The sequence below is a fragment of the Nothobranchius furzeri genome, chromosome 4, assembly GCF_043380555.1.
Source record: "Nothobranchius furzeri strain GRZ-AD chromosome 4, NfurGRZ-RIMD1, whole genome shotgun sequence".
Lineage (NCBI taxonomy): Eukaryota > Metazoa > Chordata > Actinopteri > Cyprinodontiformes > Nothobranchiidae > Nothobranchius > Nothobranchius furzeri.
Window position 1 is genome coordinate 72,863,161 of NC_091744.1, and position 19,986 is coordinate 72,883,146.

The 19,986-nt window shown below is 42.7% G+C and overlaps 1 protein-coding gene across 1 annotated transcript in view; it reads right to left on the bottom strand.

Annotated features, from left to right (window-relative positions):
* wwox (WW domain containing oxidoreductase) overlaps positions 1-19,986 on the bottom strand; it is a 173,700-nt gene that overhangs the window by 102,281 nt on the left and 51,433 nt on the right. The window contains exons 6-8 of the mRNA XM_015964707.3: positions 9,599-9,687; positions 5,897-6,082; positions 1,636-1,900 (exon numbers count right to left, since the gene is read on the bottom strand). Coding sequence (XP_015820193.1) covers positions 1,636-1,900; positions 5,897-6,082; positions 9,599-9,687 — 540 coding nt within the window. The remainder of the gene's footprint in view (positions 1-1,635; positions 1,901-5,896; positions 6,083-9,598; positions 9,688-19,986) is intronic.

The window sequence follows — 19,986 nt, forward strand, 5'->3', positions numbered from 1 at the left end:
CACAGCAAAGAGATAAGTTTTGCTTTTGGTTCTACAAATGGACTCTAGGGGGTGCTAAAAGCAAGTCAAAACTGCCTAGTTCCCCTTTAAAGGAACAGTGTGTATTTTTACTGGCAATCGGGCGCAGTAGATACCTAAATCATTGCAAGTAAGTAGTATTTTTGTGTTGGAGTACTACCTTACCAACGGATGCCCATTAGGGTCAAAAAGCCCTCGGGAGTGCAAACTTCAGCAAAATGACAAGCACATCAAACTCCATTTCATCACTGGTAACGAGTGAAGAGGTAAATGTGTAAAACAACAACATTCATGAATGGTGAAAGTTTTGTAACCATTCGTTACAAATCAGTAAACGTATTCATGAGCTCCTGTAGAAGAAAACATGGCATCTAATAAGGCGTTTCCCAGAGACTTAGACCAGCTCCCATGTATTTTAGGCCTGATTTTTTGTGTGTGTGTGTGGGGGGGGGGGGGGGGGGGGGGGGGGGTTATGTTATGAAGCTGCCAATATTTTTCAAAAACTGGGCATCATTTAATTCTTTTCAACAACATTTTGATGGATATTTCCAGAAGTCAACAATAAAAATAACACATTGTGTCTAAAATCCATATAGTGGTGCTTCTGATGTTTTGCTGACAAGTACCTGTACGTATACACACACATACACTCACACACACACACACACACACATTTTGTTTGCCATCACTAGTCTTTGTCTTCTTGACAGCAATATTTTATAGGGGACCTTTTAGTTCCCCCCACAAAAAGTGGAAAAACTATAATCTCTTTGGGTAACTCTCCACAAAAGTAAAAACCAAAAAAAAAATAATAATAAATAAGCCCTTGTGCTGTAAGTTTCATTCTGAAGGCAATGCTTCGGTGTACAACTGTATCTCCGGTAACAGTTGCAGCTCCTTCCTTCAGCAGATAATGACCCTACTAGGAGCTCTTGACCCAAAAAAACAAAGCTCCCAGAAGCACAAGGGTCCAGTTACTCCAGCAACCATCCCGGTAAAGTGTCAATTTTCTGAGGGGATCTAGTTTTACAGCTACTTCTAAATTAAAGTTGTAATGTCATAAAAAAGAAGAAAGAGTGTATCTGGCAACTAACTTTGTGTCTTTAAGTGTCTCTGAAATAGCATCTCAAGATGTACTGTGATTAATGCATCTATGCTCTCAGAAAAGTCTGCAGAAGAAGTAATCAGACTGGCTCTCCAGGTGGGCATTTGGCATATGGTTAGAACTTTTTTGATACAATTACTTTTGTAGAATGAAAAAATGGATTTTGCAGAACATTTACTGTAAACGGTTGTCATCTGCTGGGTCTGCTGTGTTTTCTGAGAGGAGAGAATCGTCTTTTTGTGTTAAATAAACAGTCAGAGAGGGAAGAGGAAAACAAAGCACAGAACAGCTCTATCTATGAGAGCAGAGCATCACCCTGGGGACACTGCAGATCAACTCTTCTCCGTGCTTTTCCTGTTCTTGCTACCGAGAACGTGCCAAAACAAATACAGGCTGGGAAAAAAGAGCTGCATACGAGTCAATGGAAAAAGACACTAATACAACGTGGTGCATTGTGGAGGCCGAGCTGTTTGTGCAGACACACGGTGACTAGACACTTTTTGCTTCCTTACCATAGACTTGGTGAAAGGCCTGGCCAGCGTAAAGAGAAAGGTCATCAACCACCAGCTCCTGTGAATGGAGGTGTACATCATGTTCCCAGGATGCACTGCGTTGGAGGTCACCCCATGAGGAGATAGACGCCGGTGGAGCTCGTTGCTGAAGAGGATGTTGCAGAGTTTGGCGCGGTTGTAAGCCAACATGGACCAGTACTCCTCCTTCGGAGGAGACAACAGGGCCAAGTCCACCTTTCCACAGGAGTCTAAGAGGTTTGTGAACCTGAAAGGCAATTTCACACAAAAAAGCGTGAGTCTGAATTCTGGTTCGGTCTCAGTGACGGCTTTCTGACAGCAGATGTGTGGTACCGGCTGCATACAAATCAAAGACGGGACATGATGTTCTTTAATTGCCTGCGACAGAGCTGTTAAACTCCAGATGTTTGACAAGGCCCCTTAAACATTACACTACTCGTGTTATTATGCAGTCGCACCACATCACAACACCAAAACTACTCTGTGTGTGTTTGAGGAGAGAGAGAGGGAGAGAGAGAGAGAGAGAGAGAGAGAGAGAGAGAGAGAGAGAGAGAGAGAGAGAGAGAGAGAGAGAGAGGGAGGGAGGAATCAGATCTAAACCAGTGCAACACATTCTACATATTAATCCAGTCATTAGAAAACAACCAATCAAAATGTCACCTGGTTTCCTTGTTGTGATTTTACAAGCTTGCTGCCTCTTGTTTACTGTCGCCTTCCGCAACATCCTTGCTTGGCTAAATTACAACATCTGCAGGCTTTTCATTTCATGTGCTGCAACTTCATAACTACTTCAGCAAGTAGGGGTTGATAAATCAATTGCCTGAGCACAAACTGAGGGTGTTTTTCCCCTACAATTTGTTTACACAATATCCTTAAGTTGTCTCTAGTTAAATTTGCAATCAATGCAGTAGATATTTTGGTGGCAATCAGTTTTACGAGGTACATAAAGATGCCATACCAGAGCTGTAGCTCAGATCAATTGGCAGTAATTTCATTAAGCTTATTATTCACTCTTGTTCGACCAGATCTGATCCACTAAAAGTTAAAGAAAACTGGTTTTTGGCCCAATTCACACTAAGACCCCATAGTGAAAACGGATAGAGTCAAATCATTATTCATACGTCCATCTTACCCATTCCTGTCCCTTACAGGTCATTGATTTACCAAAGGACAAGGAGCTTAGGGAATGCAATATGCTGCAAGGTCAGGGGTCACACACTCCATGTGAGGGGAAGCTAAGCAAGTAACTGGGAAATCTGCAGAAACTGTAAATAACACAAACAAAAAAAAGGAAGCAGCTTCAGTGGATGCAATATAGGTTTGGAATGAGGTGGACAGAATGGGAGATGCAATATCAGATTCCTCCTCTGTCAGAGTAACTGACTCTCTCTGGTCCTGCTTAAGCCCGCTTTGAAGGAGGTAAAGCCACTGCTGGTTGCAGAGGAGAGAGGTAATTGTTAGGAAGGCAGAAAATGAGACGGACAGTCATACAGATAAAGTGAGATGGGTGTGTTACCATCCATGGCCTTTGCAATAGGCACAACTGTTAGAAATTACCCAATAAGAATGAATGATACACCACTAGAATATGCCTTTGATAAAACAAATTAACTGCATACCATTCCTGCATGACCCTACGAGAATCCAAGCGCCTTTTCTGAACAGCACTTTGTATAACGTAGCTCATGTGACGGCTTCTGTAAAAATGGTGCAGTTTGATCTTCTAGAATAACTCTGTGTATGCTCCCCTAGTCTCAGGTCACTCTGCACAGCTCCAATCAATCACCACTTGGCCATCTGACTGACTGAAGCCAGAATCAATGTTGCACACAGACAGAGACCAACTCTAAAACACTTGGCTCAGGGCTCATGCTCTCAGACATCATGCTCTATGATAAAAAAAAATAAAAAAAAGAAGTAGCCTGTAGAGTGGAGTTTCCTAGTAAAAAGACAGATTTTAGGAAAAATGAAGAGAAAGAGGAAAGAAACAGGAAGAAAATGGCTGAGTCAGGGGGTCAGACAGAAAGGAGCAGATACTTGATCAAAGTAAATTTTAGCTGATAAGTCCATCCATCATGCTGATGATAAGTTTGATCGGCAGTGACAGCGTGGAAGGAAATGAGTTTCAGTGAGTGAGGCTGTCATGTCTGACAATACACAGTGAGTCTTATCTGTCAATTTTGTCCTGAAAACTAGCCAGTGTGGCACTCAGAACGGGCTGGAGATCAGGCAGCGACGTTTAGGGAAATCACTGCTTAAACTCAACCAGTGTGACTTTAGTATGGCCCCACTATGAAAAGAAGCTGGATAGACTATAGAGCGGTGCTCATATCAGCAGGGTTTGTTGTCAAAGTATGCCAGCTTGTTTGCTGTATGTTTGTTTCTCACTCAGTTGTCTAAGTTTCATAGTTGTTGCTTTGTTATTTCATCCTTTAAAGCAGAAATCAGGAGTTCCCCCCTTTTCGGGAATTATTTATGATTTATTAAAAACCTGTAAAAGTGATATAGTATTGGCAATACGTTTACTTGACCGCTGCTCAGCGTTAGCCAGCAGTGTTCAACATCTGCTTACATGCAGATGTCAATCACAGAGCGAGCATGCGAGTGCGTTTGCTCAAGTACCGCATCTGAACTGTGTTTTAGAGCTGTTCAGGAAGCTGCTAAGCGATGGTGAATCACAGAGCAGATACAGCTGCCTTCACAGCCACAAAAAAATACAGATTCCACGGCTGCCTGCTTCTACGTGAAGACAGACACAGTCTAAACGAAGAATCTCCACCTCCGACTGTAATGTTGAACAGATAAAGGGTTGGTGGCATTTCGTTTTATATTTATCTATCTGTTCTCTCTCTCTCTCTCTCTCTCTCTCTCTATACATATATATATATATATATATATATATATATATATATATATATATATATATAAAGCAGCATGAGAGTAGTAATTACATTATAATTACTATATATAGTAATTATAATGTAATTACTATATATAGTAATTATGAAACATGAATGTGAGGCTTATCAAAGATACAGGGGGAGGGGCTTAATGGGACAATAGAACTTTTCCGCCTAAGATGGTGCCTTGTTTCAGGAGTTCAGGAATGCATTTATGTTGTTACTAGCTCTTTATATGTGTGTGTGAACTTTGTATGATTTAATAAATTCTTCTGATTCCGAATCGGAAAAAGGTAGAACGCCTCCTCCAGGTCAGGGACCAGGTCCTGCCTCAAGTGGAGGAGTTTAAGTGTTTCTGGGTCTTGCTCTGAGTGAGGGAAAGATGGAGCGTGGATCGATAGGCGGATTGGTGCTGCATCTGCAGTGATGCGGGCGTTGTGCCGGTCGTGGTGAAGAGAGAGCTGAGCCAGAAGATGAAGCTCTCGAGTTACCAGTTGATCTACGTCCCATCCCTCACCTATGGTCACGAGCTTTGAGTAGTGACCAAAAAATGTGATCACGAAAACAAGCAGCTGAAATTAGTTTTCTTTGCAGGGTGTCTGGACTCTCCCTTAGAGATAGGGTGAGAAGCTCTGTCATCTGGGAGGGGCTCGGAGTAGACCTGCTGCTCCTCCACATCGAGAGGAGCCAGTCGAGGTGGTTCAGGCATCTGATTAGGATGCCTCCTGGGCGCCTCCCTGGCGAGGTTTTCCAGGCACGTCCAACCGGGAGAAGAGCTAAAGGGAGACCCAGGACAGGTTGGAGGGACTACAGTATGTCTTTCGGCTGGCCAGGGAACGCCTTAGGATTCCTCTGGAGGAGCTGGCCCAAGTGGATGGGGAGAGGGATGTCTGGGCCTCTATTTGGGCTGCTGCCCCCACAACCAGACCCCAGATAAACGGATGAAAATAGATGGATGATAAAATCTCAACTTCCAAGTCATCTGTTTACAAAAGACAGTTCCCAAAATGTTGTCAAAAACTCATGAGAAAGTTGAGATGTGCCTTTTTTTTTTGTTTTACAAGGAACCAAAATGACTCAACAAAACACTTTAAACCACAAGAGACTTTGTTTGTTTATAAGAAAACTCCACAGAGCACTTTTAGCCTTCCCAAATTAAGACGCATTCATAAAAAAGAAATGCATCTGTTCTCATTAAAAATTAAAAAGGTCGATAAGCCATCAATTTAAAAGAACGTTTAATAGCAATAAATCTTCCCTGTGGTAAAGTCTAGTTTTATGAGCCTGTTCTTGAAACCACTGATGCCAAACTAAGCACCATCTCTGTAGTTATTTGTGTTTACCTGTGGGACTCTGAGGATACAACCACGACTCGGGCAGGAGCAGAACGACGCAGGACGTCCTGCAGGCACTGAACGAGGAGGAAGTGACCCAGGTGGCAGATCTGGAAGGTGGACTCAAAGCCGTCTTCGGTTAGGTTCCAGGGCGGGGTGCACACTGCCGCATTACACACCAGAATGTGTAAGGGTCTACGGTGGAAAAACAAAACAAAACAAAACAACATTGATTTTCATACCACAAAAAAATGTGGAAATAACAAAGAAGTGAAAACAGAGATTTTAGAGTCCTGTAGAGAGTAACACAAATACGATACAGAGATTTCTCCTGAAAGTCCCTTTGGTACACAAGTATCTCAGATACTAAATGCAGCTGGCAAGAATCCAAGAGCAGCAACATGACAAGAAACCATTTAAACACTCTGCTGGTGGACCTAATGGGTGATGATGCGGTGCAAGTACTCCGAGTAACCGAATCTACCACTAGAGCAGCCTGGAAGATGACAGAAATAACGCTCACAAGTCCTGATGTTTTAAACACCTGGCAGAGGCCTGTGGGGTTTAACAGGCCCAGGCATGTGCTGGATTTCCACTGAACGGACGAACAGATCTACCTCCACACGTGGCACAGGAAAGGAGGCTCCTGGATTGGTCAAAGGAGCGAGAGATCCTTGTCGGTGACAGTGATGCTCCAATGAGCTCAAAAGCACAGTAACACAGGCGAGCAATCCAAACACACCCCACCAATTTTTAATTTCTTCCATTAGAATTAATTATGAGGCCAAAGGCAATTTGTGTACCCTGTGTTTAAGACTGCCTACTGGATTAATTAAAAACTGGATGCTGGAAAATTAATGTGTGAATTGTTATGCCTTTCTATAATGAGCCATCCCATGCCATTACATAGTAGTGCACTGTACGATCACCTTCAGGCCTCTGAACACACTAGGTTCATTAAAGAGCACAAACCTAGGCGGTGAGTCAACTTAAAGAATGCCAACCTCAGCATTTAATCAACACACACACATACATGCACGCCAGCAGTAAAGTACTTAGTTTTTTTTACCAAAACACAAGAAGCTGAAGTTAAATTTAATGGTTTGGAGGAGAAAACACACGTGCAATTTCATCATTTGACAGAAAAGATAAAAGTTGCCATCTTGCTGCTAAATTCCTCTGTGATTAAAAGACAGCAAATCACAGGTGTTGTCATTGGCCCCGAGTGCTGCTGTCCAACAGAGTGTGAAGTACAGCATCATTGTGCAACACAAGGAAAAACCCTTGGCTCGGTCCTCATCGGGCTCACTAGGGGCTTCACAATAACATCAAGGCACAAACTCTTGACCCAAGTTTTTAACCTTTCACTGAAGTGTTTGCTCTAAACTAATATTTACGCTATGAGAATTAAACGCTGTGACCTTTTCCTGCAAAGACAAAGGGGCAAAGCTTGTCACTCCAAGTAAATTGCACATTTATGATGGAAGAAAAACTCACATAACCAACTTTTCTCAGACCAGCAGAGAGAATTTCCCCCACAGCTCTTGGATGGGCCTCTGGTGAGTCTGCTTGTAATGTAAAAGGCCTGTTAATTCAACTGCCCACCAGTTAGTCCCTCTCTCATAAGCGCAGGTCTAATGAATGTCTTTAATAGGCCTATTGCTGCAGACCACAGTCCCTCTCTCCACATTAAGACCTCACACAACACTGTGTGCACTGTGCAATCTCAGCGCTGGTCAAACGAGGGTGTTAACTACCAAACAGGGAGACGTCCGTTTATATATTTACTTTAAATAACCCCCATGGGTGTGACCTCTGACCTCTATGATAATGTAGGCCAGCAGGAAGAGATTGCCTGTGTGAGCTGGTGGTCATTAAGGCAGCACTTTATTGGAAAGAGGAAGCTGGAAACACACCGCTCCTTCTGACCCATATTTAAGCCTAAAGGTGGCTTTAAAATTTAGATATATGAATCGGAAAGTATTCATGACGTAAACGGCAAATGGTGTGATAAGAAAGAGGAATCAGGGTTTAAATGAGAGAAGGATGAATGGAGGAGTATGAAAAAAAGAGAAAAGATCAGCTGTGGGGACAAATTGCACGTGTTAATTACGGCGCGTTCAGTAGAAATTGTATTAGGGCTTTCTGTCAGCGGCGTCCTCCATCAATTATGTCCCAATGAAATCTTGCTGCATTCAACAATATCAATATCCAGGTAATTTCATTTCAAAGGACAGGCAATTAAAGCAGAATCGGGGTCAATGGAACACAGAGCAGCGTGAAAGCCACTGACTAAAGCACTTAAAAGCAGGAGAGTGAGAAACGAGAGAACGAAAAGAAAAAGACTCTGATTACATTTCACCTGTCAATGACACGCTGCAGGAGCATTACTGTGCACACGTGTTTACAAACCCATGTGTGTCTGCATCTGTGCACATAGCTGTCTGAGGAGGTGTGCACATACCTGTGCGTGCGTGCATTTGCGTGCGTGTGTTATGCCTGAAGACATACGTGCAGTAATAGAGTGGTGGTAGACTCAGACAGCTGCCCAGTGCCATTCACAGCTCAGAGCTCCCAGCCTCCACTCCGCTCTGTTCGCCTTCTGATGAGAATTAATGTACTCTGACGTCCCCTGGGAGTCCCGTCCACCCCCAAACCGCACGGCTAATGAAGAAATACAACCTTGCCAAAATACTGAGATAAAGAGAGAGCGACGCAGATGGAGACAACATGAAAGAAGGACAGACAGAGAAACTGCAGATAAACAATTAGTTTAAAAAGCAATGGGAGAGAGAGAGAGAGAGAGAGAGAGAGAGAGAGAGAGAGAGAGAGAGAGAGAGAGAGAGAGAGAGAGAGAGAGAGAGAGCAATGTCATGAACAGAGGAGTGAAAGGAACACGTGGATGAGCTGGAATGAAACTTTGGGAAACGGAGAGAGTGAAGCCACCGTGAGGATTGGCCGTGACCAAAGGCGTGTGCCCTGGATGGCCATACCCTGCCCCAGGGCTGCTATGGGCGATGACTGCCCTGGCGCTCCCCAAAGGGCTCCCTTGATACCAACACACAGACACGCACACCCACACACACACACAAACACACTCCTCTCCATAGAGTCCTACGGGTGGATGACAATATTCATGACCTCAAAATAGCAACGAAACGACCGGATCGGATGCAAGACACACACCATTAAAGCTGACCACAACAAAATAAGTGAGAGAAAGTGTTTGACCAAAGTCACGCAAACGAACACACACACACACACACACACACAGTCCTGAGTACATATGGTATCTATAGGATTTCAAGTGTGATGAGACTGATGCAGAGACTGTTCCAAATTATGTGTCACAGTTAGTGTCCTGATTGAATTTTAATGTTTATTTTCATGCTACGTCTTTTTTCTTTGAGGTCAAAAACAGAAAAAATATAAAAGGACTTATAACAACAACTGTTTATTTGTTGACCTGAAACATAGAAAAAATGACTCATGTTCTTTGGGCTTTGCGGCCACAAAAACCCTTTTCAGATCTATTTTTAAAAATTCTGACCACTTACTTACAAAAATGTACTTGGGACTTTTCAAAATACCAAACAATAGTCATAAGCTATTAAAGAAACCCACAGTTTTAAAAATCTGTCTTCTTATTTTACAAAAGTTTTGTACAAAATAAAAGCTTTCAAGTAAAAATGTTCCGCCACTTATACTCACAGTTCTTTGGCCTTGAAAGACTCGGCAAACTCCCTGACGCTCCGGAGGGAAGCCAGGTTGCACATCATGGCCTCGACTCTGGCTTTGTGCTGTTGAGACATTAGAAAAAACAAAATAAATGGAAAAATAGTACAAATATGATTGCAACATCCTTCAGAAAGCTGCAGTGCAACAGTAAATAAAATGCTACAAACAGATTAATATAGTTTTCATCTTTTAAATAGAAAGACTGCGGGTTAAGTGACAAAGAGGCCTATTTCACCATTTTATTCAGACGAACAATCCAGATACGGAAGAAAAATATTTACAGAACATCAGCATCAAAAATGCAACAAAAGCTTCAGATTTTGCCTGATTGTGACTCATTTATGTAATTTTATAAGTCGTTATTTCAAAGGCATCTTTGAACAAAAGTTAAAGAGTGCTTCACATCATAAAACCTATAATAAACAATCATATTTAAAAAAGAAGATGAAGGAACAAAACAGTAAAAATAATAAGACGTTTATAATAATGTCCTTAACACGACAAAAAATGTGTCTGACTTTTACTTTTCTGCATCTACATTGAAATTAGTTGAAAATATGTGATTGTAAATCAATATAAACACAAAAGCATGCATTTAAATGAATATATTAGATGATTTTCAACCATATCAACTGTAAAACAATATCCACCATGGAGAAGGCATCTGACACAATCCTGTATCCTATTTTCCCCACAACACACAACTGAAATCAGCAGCAACCACGGTGAAAATTGCATTGTTTCTAAAGAGACCACAAAGACTCTTAAGGAATTCTATAGGTTGTGCACACGTGTTCCCAGTGTGCATCTGAGTGTAGCTCATCTTACACCATATGTTGGGAGACAGGGTGAGGATAGGGGAGAAGAAGAAAAAGATAAATGACTTGAGAAATGAATGCATAACTGCGTTTACAGACTGGAGAAGACAAGCTAAATATTCATCATCCTCTCCATCCCACTGTAGCATTCTGCTGCAGGCCAAAGGCCTCAGATGAGACGCACACGGGCCTGGGGGTGGTGGTGGTGGTATCTCTTTAATAAAAATAGATAAACATGTTTGTCAAGTGTGTTCACTCGGAGAGATTTTCTTTCCTCTTCCTCACCTCGCTTCATCTTCATCAGCCCGAGCCCTTAACAAACAAGATCGCTTCAATCTGCCTATTACACGGGAGCTCGCATGGGACTTTAGCATATGTTAGCGCGAGAGCATGAAGTGAGACAGAACACGCCGAACCTAGAAAGCATCCCTCGTGAATCCCTCTCTGGGTTCCACTTTCTCCTTCGCCCTGCTCGCTATCCCCGAGGAACGCTGTCAGCTCACATAACACCCGGAAGAGCTCTCCACGCGCCGCCACCGCCGCCGCGCCACTGTCAGCCTTTTCCACAGACATGATCTCTTTATGCGTGGGCGTCGTGTGGGAATGTCTCTCCTCAGCATGTGTGGCTCTGCAAAGCTAAGTATACATGACACTCACAGCAAGGATGTTCCACGGAGCAGTGAGCAAAACGAAAACAACAAAGGGTTAAGAGCACCTCTCAGTGGAAATGTGATTCTTCAGGCATTTTACCTTAACTGCCCCAGGGTGTGTTTCTACATGCATACACAGGCACACGCACGGGCACACACGTGCACAACAAATTCAATGTTGTGACTCAAGGGTAAAGCCATGCCATCGCACCATTATCTATGCCTGAATTATTCTCTTGATGCCACTCTATACCATTATACGGATGCTATTACAGAACATTAAAGGCCTGATTATGACTGTTATAGATATGATTATAGGGTACCTGCTTATATGATCTGCACACAGCACTAATCACAGGTGAGAGGAGACAACTGTCTCATTTAATGACTTATATGTGCAATATGTATTTATACTTCTTGTCATTTTTACACGGTCCACATGTTCACGTAGGAACAAAAACGGTTATTAAGTCTTTTTTTTTTAAATAAAGATTTAAAGAAATTATTAGAAAACGTCACAATGTGATCAGTATGAAAAGTTGAATGGTTTCAGCTGCTTATTTTACTGGAGTGGAAAAATAAAAAGTCAGGCTTTACAAACAAGGTCACGGCGGGCAGCAGCGAGGTGATTAACAGGTCACTGTAAGGCCTCCTCTGTAGGATAGCGCTCCGTGTGTGCATGACCAGCAGAGAAGATGAGAGCAGGTGTCAGCTTGACGAACACATATCCACTTCTCTAAAGCTGCAGAGGAAGACGAGAAGGAGAGACGGAGAAACGGGAGACCAGAGGGAGGGTTTTAGAGGGGGGCAGCTGGAGCAAATCCAGCAGGAAGAAGAAGGTGAGCAGCCTCCCCGCCTGCCCGCCCGCCTGCCTACCCTCCCCCTACAGATTGAAGTCTTGCGAAGAAAATAAAGTTTATTGCCTGGAAAGAAGAGGGGGGCAGCATGTAAAAAGCATTAAAGCTATGGAGGTGAACAATTAGACAGATGGCCAGGTTTTGGAAGGAGAAGATGAAAAAAAGGGGGGGTAGAAAAAGATGAGGAGATCGCACAGACACAATCGTTCAGGGTTTTTATGAGAACCTGACAACTTCTCGACTCTTCAAGGGCGAAGGGAAAGTGAGAGACAGCGAAGCCTCTCTAGTTAACTCTGAAGCAATCGCTGAGTATGCAACACCAGAAACCTCGGCTTGGGGTGACAGAGAGCTTACTGCCCTCAGCCACACACACACACACACACACACACACACAAACACATATCCTAGCGCTCTTTCTAAAAGCAAAAGGCTAATTATGAATCAAAGACAACTAAATAGGCTTACAAATTATAAGCCTATTTCTTGAACGAATACATATTGATTGCCTTCTGTCATGTTTTAAACTTGGATCATCGAATGTTCAGAAATTGAAGCAAATTTGGTGAAGTCTTGAAAAATCTGAGGTCATTTTATTTCATTTTTTATTAAACCTGTCTTTAAACAGGTTTGTTAGTCGAGAACTAGTTAAAGCTGCAATAGAAAATTTGGATAACAATTAGGTTAAAACATTTGTGTTCGTGCCTCTTAACAACATTCAAACATAGTAAAGTTATAAATATACTGTGGAGATAAAAAGACAAATGAAAAAACTTTATAAATTCTAAAACCTCCACCAATAACACATTTTGGACCTAAACAACTATCGGACCATCCGGTTGTAGGTCTCGCTGAACTGCCACACTTCCATGCTTCCCTGGGTCCTCCACTCATTACGCACTCACGTATTTAACAACAAAACACCACTGGTGTGAGAGGTTCAGAGAAGGAGAAACTTCTACTTCAGGACAAACCACCAGAGTCCCAAAAAGAAAAACACCACTTGAAGAAATGGCGACTGGTGTTTAGCGCTCTCTCATCTGGCAATGTGGGGGTCCGGTTCCAGTGAATGCGGATACAAGGAAGACACATGAGGGGAGGGGTGAGTGTTCTGTGATTGTGACTGCATTCAAAACCTAGCGTGTTTGCAGATTCGTTTTAGCAGCTTTGATATTTGCATCAACAATCTGGTGAAAAAGCTGCAGCAGAAGACAAAACACCAAAAAATCACAATGACAGTATTTTTTTAACTCTTTCATAAAAGTCTAAATTGCACATAGTTTGTGTTATGAACGACTAATTATTGACCACAAGTGTCAGTGCAGTTTCTGTAAAAATTAACTGAGTTGCTGCCATTTTTCTCCTTTAAGGTCACTGGGCTATAGCAGCCATCTTAAACTGGGTTGACTCCAGAAGGTAACCTATAAGATGAACATGTCACCACGAGCTTCTAAAAGTTTAATTAAAACTTGTGCAGCGATTTATGAACATTTTAAATAGGCATACCCTCGTTACTTCAATAAATCTGCTGCTAGTAAAAATGAATGCCTTGTTAGTCGTTTTCTTTGATAACACACGTTTCAGGAAGTAAATTTAGCCCAAGTAGTGGTTTTGGGCAGAAAAAAGACAAATTTTGACTCTTACTCATTAACATTCATAAAATACAAACATCTCACCTGTGATTGGCTAACAGCAATGCAACTCTTCCACTGCTTCCATTTGCTCTTCTTTTTTTGGGTAAAAAAATATGACGTTAGTGTGTCATCTCCACGAACAACACAACCCCAAACATGTTCTGCTGTGTTGTGGGGATGCTATTGCTAATGGTTGGCTTCTACTAGCCTAGACATGCCCGGCTCTCTCTTGGCCACTAAATCTACCTAGCCTTTCTCTGTCGTGAGCAGAGGCAGGGTGAGTCCATGAACGCACGTTTTCAGTGTGACGTAAATGTGTGAACCATTTTCTTACTAGAGCATTTTCTGGTCTATTTTATTGAGGTGGCTAATTTAGGTGATAGGAGCTGAAGAATTTTCACATTTAGCATGTTTATGCTACAACCAATAACTTGGTCTGTATTTGACATAACACTTTCTAGAGTCCTAGCGCCCCCCCAAGCCTCTTTATAACACAATCAGTAAATCATCCACACACACACCCTCACACACTGGTAGTGATCAGCAACCCTGGGGCTCACTGACAGAGGCGAGTTTGCTGTACACTGTTGTCACCACCAGCAGGCAAAGGGGGGTGAAATGTTTTGCCCAAGGACACAACAGTGGTGACAGACTGAGCGGGGCTCGAACCTGCAACCTTTCAATTGCGAGGTGGGTCCTACTCCTCTTGCACATTGTCAGTGAACCTCCACTTTAAAAAAAACACACAGGGCTGAGTCCTTTGACCAATGGTGAGTTGGTGACCAAGTTTGAAACTAAGATTTTTCGGGGAATGTTAGGGAAGACTTTAAGCTCCTAACAAATCGGAGCCCAATATATATCTCAAGTTTGAAATCCGGTTGTCCAGTGGATTATGACATATTTGTCTACCAAACACAAACAGGCAAAGTCATCATCATCAGTCCCTCAACATCATCCACAACACCATCACAAAAGAAATGAGATTATTTACCATCCCTCTAATGCTGCAACCTCTCTCTGAAAAACCTTTGGCTTTCACCTGAAAGTAGAAATGGTGGCAGACAGTCAACCTTTGTCCGTATGAGTGAAGTCAGATGATGCAAAGGGTTCTCCTTGCTACCCCTGGTGTTATGCACACGTGCCGGTGGAGTGACGTGCTCCCTGCTGTGGAGAAAGATTGAGGAGGAGTGGAGGGTAGAGGGGGACGCGCTCTAATACAATTATAACTGGGACCATCCAATCCAATAAAATGAAGACGTATTAAAGCAGGGGGACCCCCATCCTGTTCAATAAGACACTGGACCACTCTACTAACTCCTAAAATACACTCATGGTAGGCACACACACACACACACACACACAAACATAGGTACACATACTTTGCTGACCCCTTTAATGGCACACCAGCCACCCTAATGGACGCAAGCAAGTGGAACCACCAAATAAAACACTGTCTTAATGCACTCGGCTCAATCTCATCCCCCACTCCCCTTATCCTTCTCAGCCTTCACTCTCACACTTTAACCCTCTTTCCATCTCACCTTGTGCTGTTGCTTACCATCAGTGCACCTTATGGATCGGCACGCAGGGGCAATACTTAAGGATCTGATAGTGCCCCATATGTACAAAACACTTACCCACGCATCAACATCAGCCATGAAGAAGAAAGGAAAGTAAATAAGGATGATTTTCTAAGTTAGTAGAGTTTTTTTGTGTGGCTTTGTGATTATGAGATTCCTAATATCAATAAAAAGGTTAGAGGCATGTAACCGGCAGGTGGAGAGGAAAGGTGTTGTAATGGCGATGAAAGTGAATGAGCAGAGAAGAGACCATGTGAAAAGGGCACCTTATAAAAGCAATTAGAGAAATGACTTTGAGCCCTTCTTCTTGCTCCGTAGATTAGAACAGGCCTCGGAGGGAGGAACGCAGAGGAACTCGGATCTGTGTGACCTTGTCTGCAACACACCTCGCTAAATTGGCCATCAGCTTTTAAGACTTGTATCATAGATATATATATTTTTAGCAAAACGAGAGAGAAAGGAAAGGAGAGGAGAAACTGTGGAATGTGCAGGTCATACATCATCCTGTCACAATTATGACATTTGTTCATAAATACCAACCAATCTTCTCTCCACCTGGATAAGTCACATGCACTTGTGCTTATGCATGTGCAACACACTAACAAAGAAATATGGACACGCACCACGTGCAGTGAACGCACTTCTGCACGTCACAAATAAAGAAACAGACACATCTGGTTGGATGTCCCACCGAAGGCCTGAGAGCTGACCTCCACCCTGGCAAAGAGGCATGGGTTACACACAAACAAACAAATACACCCGCGCACAAACACACACATACACACCCTCACTCTCCAACGTGCAAACACACAGCAATTAATAGGGAGGCAGGTCTCTGGTGAGGAAGAGAAAGTGCCTGTTCAGCACATACAGGCAGAATATGCAATTTCCTCCAGTTAAATCTGTATTAAATTGATTTCTTCTTTCTCTGACACGGACTGGGTTTTTCCCCCCTAATGAAAGCTGGATAATCTACAGGTTTTCCCTTTCCTGAAATCAAGTTACAAATCAAGCAACTGCAGGGGCAGATATGGGAAAGGTGAAGGAAGGACATGGGATGATTTTCCAGATGAGAAACATGAAGAATGAGTCGCAGACGTGCCGATACTCTTAACATGGACATCAGGGGGGCACCTGAACGCACACGCATTGTGAGGGGAAAAGGCCAGGTCACAGTTAAAGACCAACTTTTCTTTATGGTGTAAACACAGCAATACTGGAAACACGTTCATTAATAAACGCTTCAGTCAGATTCATTCACACCTGAGAGGAAAATTAGAGGCGGCAGAGAAAAGTGTTCAATCGAAACAGAAATGAAAAAGATGAAAAGTGACATTTTAAGGGATTCAATATAAAATATTGTTTTTTTTTTCAATTAAGTGTCGATATGGTTTGATTTAATCGTGACATTAGTGAACTTGCTCAGTAATGCATCGAAGTTCAAGTTAAATTTTATTCAAGTTAAATCATTTTTAAGCGGCTGCATTATTAAATTGTTGTGGCCCATCATAATGTAAATGCATAAAAAAGGTAATAATATTTACCTTTATAAAGTAACCCTTTACAATAAGAGTCCATTTATTAATATTACTTAGTGCATCACTAAGCATTAATAAAAACAAAGGATAACTTTATTAACGTTCCCAATATTGGTAACTATTAACTGACCTTAAGGTTAGGACAAGGGTCGAGGGGCAATGCTTAGTAATGCATCACTTCATCCATCCATCCATTTTCATCCGCTTATCCGGAGTCGGGTCGCGGGGGCTGTAGCCTGAGGCGAGAGGCCCACACTTCCCTCTCCCCAGCCACTTGGGCCAGCTCCTCCGGGGAAATCCCAAGGCGTTCCCCGGCAAGGTGAGAGACATAGTCCCTCCACCGTGTCCTGGGTCTCCCTTTAGGTCTCCTCCTGGTTAAACGTGCCCGGAAAACCTCACCAGGGAGGCGTCCAGGAGGTATCCTGACCAAATGCCCGAGCCACCTCAACTGGCTCTTCTCGATGTGGAGGAGCAGCGGGTCTACTCCGAGCCCCTCCCGGATGACCGGGCTTCTCACCCTATCTTTAAGGGAGAGCCCAGCCACTCTTCAGAGAAAACAAATTTTGGCCGCTTGTATCCGCGATCTCGTTCTTTCGGTCACTACCCAAAGCTCATGACCATAGGTGAGGGTAGGAACGTAGATCGACCGGTAAATCGAGAGCTTCGCCTTCTGACTCAGCTCTCGCTTCACCACGATAGACCGGTACAACGCCAGCATCACTGCAGATGCAGCACAAATCCGCCTATCGATCTCACGCTACAGTTTTCCCTCACTCGTGAACAAGACCCCGAGATACTTAAACTCCTCCACTTGGGGCAGGACCTCCTCCCCGTCCCGAAGAAGGCCTTCTACCCTTTTCCGAATCGCATCACTTAATATTATCTTTAATATAAAGCAGCAGTTAATACTTTATTTTGTAGTTATTTAATGCACAAAAATTCACTAAGTATCTTTAATAAAGGGATCCTTATTGTAAAGTGTAATTATTATTAGTAGTAGTAGTATTAGTATTATTATTGTGAGGAAATTGAACATTTTTGTAGAAATCAAAAGCATCAACTGCACTAAAATAAAAAAATTCTTCTTTTATATGTTAAAAGTTACTTTGAATCCAATTTTGTGCAGGAAATGTTTACTTTTCACAAACTGACAGAACTTCTTACATTTTTCTACATAAATGATAAACTTGTGTAGCACCTTTCAGAGTCAGAGGACTCCAAAGCACTTTACACTACAGTGTGTCATTCACCCATTCACACAAGCATTCATCACTCTGCTGGTGATGAGCTATAATGTAACCACAGCTGCCCTGGGGTGCACTGACAGGGGTGAGGCTTTCCAAACAAGGGTGCCACTGGTTCCTCCGACCCCCAGTAAGGGGGTAAAGAGTCTTGCCCAAGGACATAACAGCAGAATTCTCTGTCCGGAGTCAAACCTGCAACCTTCCGATTACTGGACAGCCTGGTCAACCTCCTGAGCTACTGCTGCCCCATAATAATTGCTAATTATTGATTTTGACATTCTTTTTTTATTTCATTAATAGAGTTAAATAAGTACATAAAACCTTCAAACGCATGTGAGACTTAGCGATTGTGATATTACACATTTAGCTTTCCAAGAGACGGGTCAGAGAAAGAGAAGAATAGAAACAGAGGGAGGAGGAGAGAGGGACAGAGCTCAGGACAGACAGAAAGGCAGAGACAGAGATGGGAAATGAAAAGGACAGGGCGGTCATCATAATTGCAGAGTTTGCTTTTCGGATGCAGACAGACCAGGGCCATGGGGCCTGAGGCACATATCAGATTGCACACAAACACACACGTATACACAAACATCCACACGCAGCAACACAGCGCACACCCCAGCTGCACAGAGAGAGTTTCTTTATGGCAAAGGAAATCTTATTTAATGTTGAAGGTGTTTTGTTTGCCTAAGAGTTCAATAAACATGAGCAAAAACGGGGCAACCTCCAGCTTTCAACACTAAAATCTTAAGTTTATCATTTCTGAGTCTCCCTGTGTGTCAATGTGCGCGCATGTGTGTGTGTGTGTGTGTGTGTGTGTGCGTGCGTGCGTGCGTGCGTGCGTGCGTGTGTGTGTGTGTGTGTGTGTGTGTGCGCCTCAACTTTGCTTCCTTCACCCAGAGCAGAGCCTGATCACATTTACATTAAAAAGAGATGGAGATTTAAATAATGTGTCTATGTTCTCAGAAAGACATCAAGAGATTTTCATCTTTCTCTCCTCTTCCTCTCCGTCTCTTCTTCTCCATTTCCTCACCCTCTCCTGCTCCTATCTCCCCCCTCATCTCACCCACTCTATCTCCGCCAGATTCGCAGACAGTGCACATTTTCCTGCATGTCTTCAGTGTAACCGATACCCCCTAACAACCAGGGTTTTAATGCGATCCATATTGCTCCCTAATATTTCAGATCTCCGAATAAGCACTGGCAATTACATATTTACACCCAACTTATTTTGCAATTCTGCACAGGGGCTTTAGTGTCTGGCTGAACAGCACAAACAGACTTAGAGGCTGATTACATTGAGGTTAGATTACAATAAAAAAAAGGTTTGGTGGAAAACATACCTCCTGGACCCTCTACATCTCTAGTATATATACACAACTTTCTATTTAGGGACGTCAGCAGTAAAGCTCCGCTCTCTCAAGTACAAAATGATGCGTTATTTTCAAGTGCTGCTGTAATGTGATTGCTTTATCTAAACCTTCTAGTTTTACACTGTTTTAATTTCTCCTAAAATGCATTGTGACTTGTATCCTCTCCGTTTCCCGAGGCCTGGTGCAACACTGAAAAACATACAGGCAGAAACGCGAGCGTTTCTTCAAACGTGCACCACTGCGGTGAACACACATCGCTGTGCAGAGATAATAAACGAAGCCTCTTTGATTTTTTTTTCTTTTTGCATCAGCTTTATAAAAACAAGCATCGCATAAGTGAATAGAAAATAAAAAGAGTCATGTAATTAGGAAATACGGGGCCCTTTGATGTGAGTGAGAGTAATAGGGCTTTTGATGCAGCAGGGTTTCTATACTTTCTGTACTCCTCGGGGTTCTGGTGTGCACTTTGATTAAAAGCACTTGTGTGTGGTAATAATATAAACTGCCAACAATTTTCAAGAGTTACAATTGATTCCTGTGAAAATACAAGAGCTTGAGTTTTCTCTTTTATTAAATCTTACTGCAGATGCATGATCAGGTCCACATCAACCACGTTATTAGGCACATGATGAGGTGGACTTCAGAACTCTTTTATGTCTTTGTGTCACAG